The sequence below is a fragment of the Ambystoma mexicanum genome, chromosome 2q, assembly GCF_040938575.1.
Source record: "Ambystoma mexicanum isolate Mex_15411 chromosome 2q, UKY_AmexF1_1, whole genome shotgun sequence".
In the NCBI taxonomy this organism is placed as follows: Eukaryota; Metazoa; Chordata; class Amphibia; order Caudata; family Ambystomatidae; genus Ambystoma; species Ambystoma mexicanum.
Genome location: NC_090924.1, coordinates 1,263,894,599 through 1,263,910,351, shown reverse-complemented (window position 1 = coordinate 1,263,910,351; position 15,753 = coordinate 1,263,894,599). Strand labels below are relative to the sequence as shown.

The 15,753-nt window shown below is 51.7% G+C and overlaps 1 protein-coding gene across 2 annotated transcripts in view; it reads left to right on the top strand.

Moving 5' to 3' along the window:
- Positions 1 to 15,753, top strand: part of PHKA1 (phosphorylase kinase regulatory subunit alpha 1) — a 2,290,600-nt gene that overhangs the window by 363,797 nt on the left and 1,911,050 nt on the right. For both annotated transcript variants that reach the window (XM_069648650.1, XM_069648649.1), the window contains exon 5: positions 367 to 449. In XM_069648650.1, the coding sequence (XP_069504751.1) occupies positions 367 to 449 (83 nt within the window). The remainder of the gene's footprint in view (positions 1 to 366; positions 450 to 15,753) is intronic.

The window sequence follows — 15,753 nt, the reverse complement described above, 5'->3', positions numbered from 1 at the left end:
GCAATTCCCATGCAGAGGGGACATAACCTAGCAGTTCGAGCTGGCCTGCATCATGCAGGGGCCAGGGCCAAGACTGATTTGCATATGATTGGACCCCCTTCTGGCATAGAACAGATATGTTTAAGAAAAGATGGAAATGTTCCCAAAGGAATTCCCACTGGTTGGAAAAACGGTATTCTCAAGTATTTCCACCTGTCACCTTTTTGCCTTTTGCTTTTCTCTCGTTGAAACCAACCAATAGTATGTCTAGTTTCTTCTTTAAGGATTTTCGTTGGTGTCATGCTGGAAACTCTTTGGTCAGGCAAAAAAGTGATTTGATGGACTTATAAGTGAGTTTTCTCTTTTCTTTTTGTCAATTTTTTGCAGGTCTTCACATAATCTTCAGCCTGGATGAGGTCCATTTTATTCAGAACCTTGTGTTTTATGTTGAATGTGCTTATAAAACTGCAGTAAGTACCTATTACATTAAAAGGGTAATTCTTTAATTATAACACAACACTCTGTTCACATGGGTGGAAAATTGGCACAGAAATGTAGATAGCTGTACGTGTTTGAACAGGATGATGTGGAGTCTTGTAGTTCAATGCATCTTTGTAAATGGTAATCCTGAGATTTACTTCCCACACCCTATCCTGAGAAACTTGATTATCTAGACTTAATTTCCTACTTATTTAACAAGGTAACACTTTGACGCAAATAAAGCTGTTGCACATACTTCATTGGTTATCAATTTATAGGAGATCCCACAAACTCACCAAGTGGCTAGGATATGGATACCCATTTTGAGCCCTAGGCTAGGAAATAAGTAGGTAGGCGTGTTTTATGTCAATCTAAAGGGAGAGCAGTACTTCATTTATAAAAACCAGACGTGCCAGGGCTCTCAATTAGTCTTGGCTGATTCGCTGGCATGAGGTCTGGATGCATTTTGTCCGGATACTATTTCACAACCTGTTAAACCTTTAGATATAATTTTAATGTGTGAATATGAAACAAAATTGTGAATACTAAGGACTCAATTTGAAGATTCCTTAACTAGATCTGTGTTAATGGGTAAAACACATATGTGCCCATGACAAATGTCCGTCTAATTATGTTTTTCCTAGTGCGCAGTTATTGAATGTTCAAGAGTTCTTCATGTGTACAGAGAGATTAATCTTTTTTTCTCTGAACCACAATGATCAAGCCTCCAAACGCCATTAGCCTTTTACTTGGAATGGTGAGCGGAGTACCCAGTCAGCTATCTCCCCACATCTACCATTTCCTGATGCATTTTGCGCATGGTGTACAATGGATGATAGTTAGGGCACCGTGGGGAGGGGAGGGGGAGGGGGAGACCGAGTTATGCCTTGCTTCTTAACTGTTTTCGGCCCTCACTAATCTGCTCACCCTTTTATTTTCCAATTTATGCCAAACACATCGACCAGCCTGTCATGCTCTGCAGGTGAACAATATCGAGTAACTCCCTTCCATGCGTACTTTAATAGCATTTAAAATTTACAGTTCTACCAACAGCTTGTCACACACAGCCCTCCAACATACACTGGCATAACTTCACCTCTGATCCTGCCAAAAACATGCGATGGCCGCTGCGCCAGGCACCCGTCCGCCATTCCACGAATGCAACGAAGAACGAGTGTCAAGGTGGAACTGGCCTCAACCAGCTACGTGGCCTATGGCCTACCCCTCTTATGCGCAGGGCAGCTTCCCACTGCGTCCATACGGACAGGGTATGCAGCGGCTCCAGCAGCCCCCTTCTGCCCCATCAGTACCCCCTGCCACTTCTACGGCTTGTGAAGAGGGTTTTTTCGAGAGGTTCCTTGGCCTCGTGAAGTCACCTCGTATGGGTGTTATTCTCAAGGACGCCATCAGGAAAGTCCTCCCGACTATGCTAGCGGCACCACAAGCGCCTCCACCGGTGCTGCTGCTGGTCCTGGCTCCCCAGCTGACTCTTCAGGCAGTTCCGTACCCACCTCCGCCGCCTCCTCTGCCCCTGGCTGCGGATCCTGTGCCCCAGCCTCCGGCTCCAACTACTCCTCCACCTCCGCAGGATCCTCCTGATCCGCAGGACACGGACGAGGAGGAGGATCCGGACACACCATCCTCAGCCAGGGCCTTCCACGAACATCTTGCTGGGCTGGTGGAATACCTGCTCGTACCCCAGCCCGAGGTTGAGCAGCCGGCAGAGGGAGCTCTGGCTGAAGTCCTCACGCGACGCCCCTCTGCCAAAACAGGGATTCCTCTGCAGACCGATTTAGTCTCCCTGGCCAAGAAGGGCTGGCTGCCTGGATGCCAAGTACAGGCAGATAGAGGGGGATACACTCTTGCTCTCGCCCATCATCAGCCACACTTCTCGGTGATCGCTGCGGCATCACTATACTCCAAGCCTCAGTCGTCCTCAGCCGTCTCCTCTGCGGCGCTGCTAGGCAAGGAGGAGAAGATCTTGGAGGCGTATGGCAAGAAACTCTATTCCAACACGTCCTTGCATCTTCATCAGGCCAACGCAGACGCCATGCTGCCGCGTGCTAACCAAAGGTTATCGCGGGAAATCGCTGACCTCTTCCCAAAACTCCCTACGCAGAGCCAATCGCGTTTTAAGGCGGGGCGCGCTGAGCCCAAGCTGGTGGCGCAGGACCTCATGGAATCCACTGTGGCCCACATTGACACCTCTGGTCGTGCCATCTGTATTGCCACGGACATGAGAAGGACAGCCTGGCTCTCCACGCACATTTCTGGCACCAGAATTTCACGGACCCCTGGTTCCTCTCCATGGGGTACCGCCACCCTATCCCAGCCTCTCCTCCCTCCTGCCCCTCACTCCAAGTTGGGCCAGCAACTCTTCTGGAGGAGATCCAGTCGCTCGTAGAGAGCCGGGCAGTGGAGTAAGTCGAGGCTTGGGCTTTTACTCCAGGATTTTCGCCATTCAGAAGAACAACCGGGCCAGCCTGATAGTTGTGCTAGACCTTTCCACCCTCAACCTCTCCTTACCCCTTCAGAAGTTCAAGATGGTTGGTGGCGGGTCTGCCTCATTACAGCACTCCTGGTGATATTCGTAGTCAGATTCCACATCTGGGATGTTCCTTAACTCTTTAGTATGGCTATTAGAGTGTTGACGTGGACTGTATGGGGGCTGACCAATTTTACTAAATCTCGTCGGATAACGGCATATGCACAGAGGCATGGGGTCAAAGTTCTCCTATTGCAGGAGACGCACGCTAAGAAACTCTTGTCATAAAACCTTGCACAGACCTGGGGGCCCCAACAGATATTATACTCAGTACTCAAATCGGTAGGGTTCCCACTTCGCACATCCCACATTGATCCAGAAGGCAGATATGTGATTCTACATTGTACTTTAGCTAACGAAGAATGGCTGCTTGTGAATTCGTATGCCCCCAACATTGATTCCCCCGAATTTATAGACACAGTATCTGCCATTCTCATGAAATATGTAGATGTCCCCATTATATGGGGCGGAAACATGAACCTTATACTCGATAATGCCCTGGACAGAACAACCATTGCCCGCAGACCCACAACCTGTGCTGCCAAACAGCTTCAAACTCACATGAGCGCTTTGAATTTACACGATGCTTGACACTCCACCCCCAGGAGAGAGACTACACCTTTTACGTTACAGTACACGATAGTTCCTCAAAAATAGATCTATTCCTCCTGTCGGGCGACCGGATGGGCAGGGTTTCTAATGTTAAGATCCTCGCACGCACGCTCTCTGATCACTCCCCCATGCTACTAGAGATCCAACTTGGTAATGCCTCTGGGACCCGTCCCGCCTGGCGTTTCAAATCCGACGCCCTATCAGATATCGTCTTTAGGGCTGAGATACTAGCGGACATAAACTTGTTCTTCGAAAACAACAATACCATTCAAAGTTTACATCAGAGGGATGTGTATATCTAGGGAAGCTGGGGTCCTCAAAGCCATAAGGCAGGCCTTAAATAACTCCGAAACCAAGCTTAAAACCCTAGAGCAAGAGTATGCTTCCATTCCAGCACCTGCAACCCTAGCGAACATTAGAACAGAACTGGAACAATTTGAAGTACATGCCCTAAGTGAAGTGAGATACTATGCCCGCCCTGTGGCTGCCTGAAGGTATGGTGAGGGGGATAGGCCAGGCAGGACCTTGGCTAAACTGGTGCGGACGGAGGGAGGTAGGACCCGGATAGATAGTATTATCGATGAGAAGGGGTTGAGACACTGGTCAGACCAGGCTATCCTTGACACTTTTCCCAGCTTTTATGCCAGCCTATACGGCCCCCAGCCTGAGCACACAGCCTGTGACCTTGACGTCCTGCTAGAATCCATCCCTATGACCTTGCTCTCTCAAAGCACCAAGGAACTTCTCAATGCCCCATTTTCCTTAGACGAGATAGTCCAGGTGATCTCGGATCTTCCTAAGAGCAAGGCTCCGGGACCCGATGGGCTCGCATCCGAGTTCTACCAACAGCATGTACCCATATTAGCACCCATACTGCATGGGGTCTGGACTGAATCACTCCATTCACATACCCCCCCCCTCTTTAAGAGAAGCATTAATCACCGTCCTCCCTAAACCAGGGAAACCTCCAGACGAATGTGGTTCCTATAGGCCCCTGTCGCTCATCAACAAGGACATGAAGATCTTTGCTAAGGTAATTGCCAATAGGTTCCTCCCATTCATGCCCCACCTGGTCCATGCCGACCAAAGCGGATTTGTCCCTGGTCGCTCTACGACACTTAACATCCGGCGTCTCTTTAACGTGCTGTCTAGAATTGATCCGAATGCTGACGCAGTGGCAGTCACATTAGACGCCCAAAAGGCGTTCGACATGGTTTCATGGCAATATTTATGGGCCGTGTTGGAAAAAATGGGAATAGGACTGAATATGATCTCCTATATAAAGCTGTTGTACAAGAGACCGTCGGCTAGGGTGCTGGTCAACTCCGTCCCCTCCTCCCCCTTTGAACTACACAGGGGTACCCGACAGGGCTGTCCATTCTCCCCCATCCTCTTTGTGCTTGCTATTGAACCCATGGCCGATCATGTCAGGGATTGACACACTCGTAAGGGCGTTCTTTTGCAGGATACACCAGAAATCATTTAATTGTACGCGGATGACGTACTCCTATACGTCAGGCAACCCTTCACATACCCTATCATTCGAGACATAACAAAAATAGGCACGTACTCAGGCTTCACCATCAACTGCTCTAAATCCGGAATCTTCCCTCTAACTAAAGCAACTCAGCAACCGTCCTGTGAATTCCGCCTACGCTGGTCCCCGGGGGAAATCAAGTACCTCGGGGTGCAGGTGTCACTGGCTAAAAGTTCTGCTGGCGGACAATTACGAAGCAACGGCACTGCTCATCGAATCCAAGAAGCTCAAGTGGCGCAATCTCCCGCTATCCCTTGCGGGCAGACTCTCCCTAATAAAAATGATCGCTGTCCACAAGCTTCACTATACATTTGCTAATGTGCCAGTATGGCCAGGGAAGCAATATTTCAAGAGGCTTCACACGGCGTTCGCTCAATTTCTCTGGCACTCCGGGGCGGTCCGCAAGAAGTGGCAACATATGACCCTGCCTTATGAAAAAGGGGGCTTTGCTGCCCCTGATCTAACCTTGTACTGGAACGCTGCACAGGCCCAACATGCCACCCGTTGGTACACACACCCAAATCCGCCCCCACACGTTAAATTGGAGAAAATGTCGGGGGACGGCACCCACATCATGACCTTACTACTACACTATACATTTCGTGCAGATGCCCCATTAGACCCGGTGGCCACCGCGATCAGGGCATGGAATAATATCCTTTCCTCTAGTCAAGAGCAACGCCCATATTATAAGTGGCTCCCCTTATGGCAATTTCCCGGCCTCCCCCCTACATACGACCAACATCTCTCAGCGTTGGGAAAACCTGGGCTATCGGGCCCTGACTGACCTATATCCTGATGGCACATTTATCACCCCTCAAACATTGAGCCCTGGGCACCCCAACTCTGCGCTTGACTTGCTGCAATACTATAGGCTGAGAGCAGCGATACGGGTAATGTGGCCCTCCTTTCCAGAGGAACCTCCAGACGCACCTGAACTCCAGTACATAGCAAACTCCACAGGCTGTAGGGGCATAATATCCTCCCTGTACAAAATACAGATGGGGAAACTAGAGAATATATCCCCGGAACCACGGGTAGCATGGGCCAGGGAGCTTGAAACGGAGATCACTGACGAAATGTGGAGCAAAATGTGTGCACACACACACAGTCTCCCTTAACGCTAGGTTCCGCTGCATACAATACAAACTTCTCAATAGGCTTTATTACACTCCTTACAGAGTAGCGAAATTCACGCTCACCTCGACACATACATGCCCGAAATGCAAATCGGCGAGGCAGATCATGTTAATATGTTTTGGTCCTGTGCTGCGCTGAACACGTTTTGGGTGGAGGTGACAGAGGCGTTCTCGGAGATAATTGGCTCCCCAGTGGAGATGGACCCATTAGCCTTGCTGTTTGGTATTTGGACTGGAGAAAATGAAAGGAAAATGTCAAAATTCTTGAATGTAAGTGCTATTGTTGCCAAAAGATGTATATTAAAATGTTGGAAGCGCCGCCCCCCCCACCCCCATAGCATGTGGTTGAGGGCCCTCACCTGGGTACAAACGTGTGAGGAAGAGTACATCTGATCCTTGCCCATGCCTTCCCGCCCCAGAAATGTATGGTCTGAATTTTGCAGTTATCTAAACAACAAAGACGAGGTCAAGTGGCCCTCCACCCTCTCACCAGCCCAGCCGGTCTCATCATGATGGACGACTCATTCGTGCTATTCCACAATGTCAACCCCCCCAATATGAGCTGTTGATAATAGCTGTGATGTAATGTGAATACGTGGTGTTATGTTGTTTGCTTGTCTACACGCAATCTGTGCTGTACCTGTCTCAACCTCCTGCCAATAAACAAAAGTAAAAAAAAAAAAAAAAGAATTTCAAGATGGTTGCGCCAGCTTTATAGCGGAAACGTTGTGCAAGGGAGATTGGATGTGCTCCCTGGATCTGAAGTACGCGCACCTACATGTCCCGATTTGGCAGCCCCATCATTCTTTCCTACGGTTCAGGATCATGGGCTACCATTTTCAGTACAAGGTCCTTCCTTTTGGCCTCAGTTCGGCCCCCAGGGTCTTTACCAGGCCCATGAATACGGTGGCTGCCCTCTTCAGAGCGCAGGGCCTCCACATCAACCCATACCTTGACGACTGGCTCATCAGGGCTACATCTCCGGAAGCGGTTCACCACTCTTCCCATGCCCTTATAAATACACTGCACGATCTGGGCTTCTCGCTCAATATCAAGAAGACGCAGCTGCAGCCCATGCAGACTGACATTCTTGGGCCTCATCTGTGACGCGTGCTCCGAGAAGGTATTTCTGTCGGAGGACAAGATCTTGGCCATCAGAGGGCCTCCGCACACTTTCTCACCAGAGGTCACCTCGGCATGGTGGTACCATCATCTCCTGGGTCTCTTGGCAGCGGTCCTATCAGCCGTTCCACACACGCGATTGAGGATGAGGCGGATTCAGCTGCACTTCACTACCTCATTTAATCGGGAGCGGGGCTCTCAATCCGAGATGATCAACGTTCCTCCATCTCTCCACCCGGACCTAACATGCTGGTCCAGGGACTGCATCCTATGGACGGGCAAGCTCTTTCGGCCGCCCTCCCCGCCAGCCACCATCACCACAGACTCCTTCTGGGGAGCCACCCTGGACGATTGTTAGGGAGAATTCTCTTAAGGCTGATTTCCCAAACCTAGTGAGTCCCCCAGGAGCTTTGCTGGATTTTTGGGATTTGTTTTTTTCTCCTGCTACGAGTGAGACTCTTTTACTCCCAATCTTAGGCATGATTTGAGGTATGTTTTTGGCTTATGTGCTTATGGGCTATGGGGTTCCTTTTTACTCCATAGGCTACCATCTGTTTTTCTGTATGTGTGGTACACAGCACCCTCCGTGCAGTACCACAGGGGTGTCACAGTGACCCTCAAAGATAGACTCCATACCCTGGGACTGACTACATTCTCCCAGGGCATGTAAAGTCACCATTGGCTTTACTAGTCCAAAATTGTGAACAGAACCAGTACAAACCATCATATTGTGGAAGTACTGGTATGGGGTAATTCGATTGCCCCTGGGTCTGTTTTCGAGGTGGCACTGTCCCGTCCCCCTTCTTCGAGTTTCTGGCTGGTGGCAGTGGTAACCATGCGAAATATTCCACCGGAATATTCTCTATGGGATTTTCCCATTGATTTTAAACACACCACTTTTTGGTGCAATGTTAAAGATACCGCCGGTTTATTTATTTAATATTAAATCACTGGTTGGGTCTTTTTGCCAGAACTCGATTCTAAAATGGCGTTTGTGTCTGTCTCTGTAACTCTGACCAAGGTCGAGCCCTTTGTTCCACTATTTTGCCGGGCTTCTCCACAGAAGCCCTCCAAATGGTGCCACTCTGTCTCGGTTCCACAGAAAGGGTGGAGGGGTGAATTTGCACCCTGGACTGCGTTGCCTTAGCAACCCAAGTCGCACTCTACTCTGATTGGCCCAGTGGTGAGCCGCCCGGCTCACCACTTAGCATGTGTGATCAACAGCTAGGCTGATGAATGGGGTTTTTTCTGCATAAAAGCAGGGCCTTTGGGACTGGAACTTCAGAAGTCGCCACAGGACCTAAGAATCCGAAGAGGGACGAAGCTGAGCCATGTGCAACGACACCACTGGTGAAGCCCTGCTGCAGCTACCTCACCACTTTCCCGACGACAAGAGATCTTCTGCTGGACGAGTCTTCTTCCTCTGAGCTGGTGGGACCAACCAGTTCACCCTTTTCGCCTTCCAAAGACGGCCCTTGGTCGAATCGCCCGTGCCAAGCACCCCGGCGGCCGGATAGCCAAGCTCACCAATTTTGACCGCGAATAAAAGGACCACATCTTTTAATCGGGAACTCCGCGGCTGGTTTCATCCCTGTGCAGTGCAACAACTCCACGTTTCCACCTCGACGAGATCTTCTCCTCTCCTGGTCGGAACCACTAACCTCGACCACTGCCAGGAACAATTGCCCCGCTGGAGCTTCCTTTCTCTTAAGGTACTGTGTCCTGCCTGGCCTCCCCTTTCTACAGAGTGCTAAAGGTGACCCTTAAATCCTTGGCTTCTAAACTGGGTTGGCTCCAGGCCTTCTAACTATATCTTTTGACTCGCCACAACCTCTTTTGAACACTTTGCAAAGACTTTCAGTGCACTTTAAACCGTGTGATCCTGGGCACATTTCGCTTTGCTCTATTTAAAGTGGGCCTGGCCTATGAACTTTGGCTCTACAGTATAACCTACCTTTCTCCCCTTGCTCTGAACTTTTAAAAGTGTTGGGAACTGTTTTATTCGTATGTTCTGCCTTTTTCTCTCCCTTTAACCACACTATTGGAGTGCCATCTAGGTTAAGCGCTCACTTCCGTCTTAACAAATAGTTCTGCTTTAACCCTGACTTGTCTGATAGTTATCAAGGGAGGTGTGTATACTTACCTGAATGTGTTTTAGATTATTTTTCATTGAGAGTGCCAGTGTATTACCTAAAGTGTGTTTTAAATAAATAACTATATACTTTTTATACAAAGCTCTCGTCAGTGTGTTTTGGCCCTATTGTGTATACTCTGCATACTGCTCTACTCTTCTTGAGAGAAGTCGGACTGCTCAGCCACAGCTACCAGGTAAATCTGGGTAGTGCAGACTGCTACCAATTGGGTTTACTGCTTGTGCTGTAGTCTTAATCTTTTTGCAGTGTTACCCAAGGGAACTGCACAGGATTCTGCCTAACAACGATCTCTCGGTCCACAGCACCTGAACTCGAGAGGAGCAGGCATACCACATCAATTGGTTGGAGCTGAATGCCAGAGCATTCCTACCACTTCTCAGGGGCAAGGTTGTCCTCATCCAGACAGACAACTCGACCAGCATGTACTATGTCAACAAGCAGTGAGGCACCAGATCCCCTCCTCTGTGAAGACTAGCAATCAGCATGTGGGAGTGGGCCCTTGAAAACGACATCCACCTCACGGCAGTCCACCTTCCGAGGGAATCCAACCTGGAGGCGGACAGGCTCAGCAGGCAGGGAGCGGACAATTACGAGTGACAGCTAAACGACCTTCAACAGGTGGGGTCATCCCCAGGTGGATCTCTTTGCCCCCTGGTACAACAGGACCCTCAGTTCGCCTCCTGGCAGTGACGGGGCCCCTGCTCCCTGGGCAACGCATTTCGGCTTCAGTGGGACGCCATGAAGGCTTATGCCTTCCTGCTCACACCGCTGATTCACAGAGTGATCTGTAAGATCGAGGATTCTCGCCAACTCAACATAATTCTAATAGCTCCATGGTGGCTGGCCAGGCCATGGTTTTCGGAGCTGCTCAGCCTCTCAGAGATGCCTCCGATTCACCTCCCGATGGGCCCAGCTCATCTTCTGGCGCAGCAGGGGGGCTGGGTCTTCCACCCAGCGCCGCAGAAACTAGCCCTCAGAGCGTGGTATTTGAGCAGGTAACGCTGCAGCACCTCAGCCTTTCCCAGGCTAATCTGGAAATCATACATGGCGCAAGGAGCAAGGCTACCAGGGCCCAGTATAAAAGCCAATGGACAAAGTTCTACCACTGGGCAGACTCTAAGGGAATCGACCCCCTGGCATGTAATTTGGACGATGTGCTCTCCTTCTCGGCGCACCTTGCCCACTCGGGGTCCAGGTGGACACCTGTCGTACATACCTCGCAGCCATCAGGGCTTACAGGAACTCGGAGGAGGGGATCTTCTCCTCCTCCAATCCTATCGTCAAGAAACATTTGACGGGGCATGCAAGGCTCTACTCGCCCATCAAGAGGCCACACCCCGCGTGGGACCTTAACATAGTATTGGGTGACCTGGCGCACAAACCGTTTGAACCAATGGCGTCCGCTGACATCAGGCTATTCACCATCAAGACGGCCTTACTGGTCGGCCTCACCTCGGCTCGCAGAGTCAGCGTAATCCAGGCGCTGGTCACCTCAGAACCTTATACTACCTTTCACAGGGACAAAGTAGTCCCGTGGACACACCCAGCATTTCTGCCCAAGGTGCCGTCTGCTTTTCACCTGAACGAGGAAATAGTCCTTCCTACGTTCTTTGCCGATCTTAAGGCCGAAGCACAGAGAGTGCTGCACTGCCTGGCTATCAGGCGTGCCCTGAAGTTCTACTTGGACAGGACCAAGGGCTTCCGCAAATCGGATGCCCTGTTTGTCACCTTCGGAGGCTCTAGGCCAAACTATCAGCATTCCAAGGCCACCATATCCCGCTCCGCCATCAAAGAAGCGTACGAGGGCCAGCACAAGCCACTTCCGGCCAACATGCATGCCCAAGCAGTCAGGGCCAAGGCAACGGCAATCGCATTCCAGCGCCATGTCCCTTGGCAAGTCATAAGCAGGGCGGCCACTTGGGCTACTCCCTCATCTTTCTGCAAGCATTACTGTTTGGATGCCGGCTCTAGATCTGACGCGGCTTTCGGACAGGCAGTTCTCAGGAGCCTATTTGCTTAAGGAGGGTCTCCTCTCCACCCTGGGGCTACATTCAGTTGTAATCGCCCATGCAGCATGGAGGAAAGGGGACGGGACGTAAGAGTAATTACTAGTTGGTGACTAACATACTCTTAGTCCATAGTCCCCTTTCCTCCATATGTCCCAACAGCCCCCCACCCCCAAGAATATTGGTGCCCTTAGGCAATGTTAATTCTATTGTCGATGCGTCAATGGGGACTGAGGTGTGGCTCCGGTCGGTGGAGTCAGGGCAGCTCATGCTCTCTGGACCGCACACCCGCGTGCCTCTAAATTTAAAGGGGAAGGTTTTTTTCTGGTGAAAAATGTTCCGGCTCCCGTCCCTTGAAAGGGACGCCCACACAGTATGGTGGAAAGGGGACCATGGACTAAAAGTACGTTAGTCACTACGGTGAGTAACTTATAAATTATTCAGAACTATTAATTATTGGCATAGTTATTTTAAGTTGATGTATACTGCACACTGCCATGGTCTCCAAGCACTCATGTGGCTCTGTAATGTAAAGTGGTTTGGGTCGTTTAGTGGGAGACCGAGGTATAGAATAGATGTGCTCATCTGTTGGTGTGTGCAGATGCAGGAGCAACTGGCGTCTGCGTGTGAGCTTTTTGGGTGTGCTTTATGTGCACTCGGGCTTGTGTCTGGAACGGTGTCATTCAATGTTTGAGTTCTTTGAAGTGTTTATTGGTTTTGCAGTTTGGTTAGAGTGTACGGTTTGAGTTTTTTGGTGGGTTGTTTAGCCATGTGGGCGTGTGTGAGGGTGTGTGGAAGTGAAGAGGGAGATGGTTCTCCAGCAGGGGGTCTGGCATGGATTCACGTGCTCATGAATATTCCCCGTCAGGCTAGGAATCCTCGGTAATGAAAAAATCAGTTTTGTTTCTGAACTGTCTTTCTATTAGTAACCAATAACTGGTCTCTGGGTCATACTGCCCCCAGCCAATGACTGCCCACTACCTAAGCCCCTCCTCTGGCAGCCATCTTCATATTTTTACCGCACGTTCAAGTGTTGGGAGTCCTCGTGCTTAGCTCTTGAGCTTTTACTGCATATTGCGTTTTTTCTCAGGGTTTACTCTTATTTTTCCGGTCAATTCGAGCCTCAACCTCCACCGATTCTTCTTCCGATTAACAGGGACCCGTTTCGGAAATGTCTACGCCCCTCAAGGGCAAATTTTCGTCGAATTTCACTTCTTGGAGGATTCCGTAAGATCTTTGAGGCCTACCCTGCGTGGAGATGGCCCAGGACAAGAGAGACTTGACGCCCGCTGGATCCAAGCGGTTTAGGAACTGCCCAGGATGTGGACTGCAGAACGTCTTCAAGGAAGATGAGCACTTCCGGTGCCTCTACTGCTTGCACTCCGACAAGTCGCACGTGGAGGAGGACTGCGTGTCTGCAAGAACCTGTCTGCCCGGACCATGAAGGACCATCGTACACGACTCGCTCACCGGCTGGAGACCAAGAGCCCAGCAGCAGGTGAGAAGAAGTTCGAACGGTCTTCTAAGACCTTTGAGGGCGCTACGGCGACAGAGGCACAACAGAAGGCAAAGCACCGCAAGTCCGCGGGCACCGGGAGCGCCGTTGGTTCGGGCTCATCGGCTGCCAGGCTGGGCGCAACATCACTGACGCAGTCAACCACGAGCCAATGCTCTGGCTCGATGAAAAGGAAGTCTGGAAAACCGGGTAAGCTTTGGGAGAAGCCCCGGTCGATCCCGACAGAGAAAGCCAAGGGGGCGCAAAGCTGTGATCCTCCCCCCACGATGAAGGCCTCAGACGCACCTACGGTCGTGAAGGCCTAGATTCACCCGGCTAAGGCCTCGATTGAGGGAGTCGTGGCAGCCCTGGCAAAGCCCGCAGAGGTGACCCCAGTAGAAGCGACCCGCAGGCATAGTTTCCCTGCCATCCCGGAGGGAATCGTCTTTCCAGTCTATCAAGTAGACCCCCGTGAAACCCTGGGCCGAGACTGAGCGGGGGGGGGGGTCACGGTAGCCCGGTAGCCCTATCCGACTCAGATACCTCATCTGAGGATGAGCGGTCTGGCGGCTAAGCAATACTGGACAAGAGTTTTGAAGAGGTCAGGACCTACGGGAAGGATCCCGACGAGGCGGATGTAGAGCGCGATGGTGGAGCCGATGAGGAGCGGCAGGCCGAGGGGGAAACTGAGGACACCATGCCCCTGCCGACACTCCTGTTGCAACCGATGCCTCAGCCGCAGGACAATTGGGGAGCAATCCTGCTGGTTTTGCAGACCCTGTGGACAGAGATAAGTACAAGGTTGCCCTTACCTCCAGCGGACGATCCAGCGGCGCCTGGACCGTTGGAGTCCTCCAAACAAGTCCATCCTCCCCTACCTTTTCATCCTTCACCTCATCCCCTCTGCCGAGGGATGAGACGGCGACGACGGAATGGATCTCCCGTCGCCTACCGCCCGGGCGTCCCCTCCCGACGAAATTGGCTCCTTTCACGCCATGATCGCCAGGGCCTCGGAGCTCTTCCAGCTGTGCCCCGAGGAGCAGAAGAAAGAGGGATTTCTTTACCAACGGGGGAAAGCCAAGAGGAAATCCGTACTCCCAGTCCCGCTGTTGTACGACATCTGGGACGAAGGGCTGCCCCTTCTGAAGAAGCCGTCCACGGCTCCTGCAAAGAGAAACCGGTACGAGAAGAAGTAGCGGGTCCCGCACTCCGCTCCTATGTGCCCCAGGGCTCAACCGACCCCGGATTCAGTGGTCTCCGCGGCAGCCAAGAAGAAAGCGGCAGGGGCGATGGCAAGAAGCTAGATGCCATGGGACGTCTGGTCATCTCGTCGGCAGCGACAACCATCAAGGCGGCCAACGGCCTCGCAATCGTGGCCCGCTATGATAGGGAGCTGTGGTTAAAGATTGCCCCTATCCTGGACTTCCTCCCGGATGACAAGAGGGCAGAAGCCCTTGAAATCCTGCAAGAGGGCGAGGTGGCTTCGGATCATGCCATCACGGTAGCCACGGGTATCGCCGATACTGGATTTCATCAGATGGGCAACAGCGTTTGTCTTCGCCGGTGCAGTTGGCTCAGAGCCACCGACTTCAGTCAGGACATGCAGACCAGGGTACTGGACTTGCCATTCGACTGTAAACAACCTGTTCGGCAAGGCAGTGTAAGAGTCCCTGCAGGCCATCAAGGCAGACACCGAGACGGCCCGTTCCTTGGGCTCTCTCCATCAACGATGGCCGTCCTTTCGGACCTCCGGAGGCAAATCTCTAGGTGCCTCCAAAGGATTCGGCGGCAGTTCCTCGTACCGCCAGGCGGCCTGCTCCTCATCGCAGGAAGCCTATAGAGGCCGCAGCAAGGCCGGTGGATATCGTCGTTGCCAAGGAGCCCAGGGTGGCAAGGCCTCAGCAAAACAGGACTGAACCAGCTGTGACGTCGGCCCCCACCTGAGCACCCTGGTGGGAGGCTGGCTGGTGAACTTTGGCGTGTGGGAGTCCATCTCCACTGACCGTTGGGTGCTGGATGCCCTGGCCCACGGGCACACTCTGGAGTTCCAAAGGAAGTTCCCCCGTTTCCCACCTGTGGCTAGGCAATAAAACCACGTTCCACAGCTGCTTCTGGGGGTACGAACAATGCTGAGAAAGGGCGCGATAGAACTCATCCCAAAGAGGCTCCGGAGTATACTCGCGGTATGTCCTCGTACAAAAGAAGACGGCGGCTGGTGGCCCATCCTAGACCTTCGCCGCCTCAACAAATAGATCAAGTCCCAGAAGTTCCAGATGGTTACCCTTCAGCACGTGCTGGGACAGCTGGAGGAAGGCGACTTCCGTCGTCGCTGGACTTGGAGGATGCCTACTTCCACATCCCCATACACAAAGGACATCGAAAGTTCCTACGATTCATGGTCTAAGGGTGGCACTACCAGTTAAAGGCCCTGCCCTTCGTGTTGAAGTTCGTGCCAAGGGTCTTTACCAAGTGCCTGGCACCGGTGGCAGCGCAGCTGCGCCTGCAGTGGATCCCCGTATACCCCTACCTGGATGATTGGCTCATCCTAGCAAAGTCAAGAGAACTCTCAGTCGACAACACAGCGAGGACCATCCGCCTGCTCACGGAACTGGGATTCTCGGTCAACTTTGCGACGTCCCACTTGGTACCGTAGCAGGACGCCCTGTTCCTGGGAGCCAGACTCGA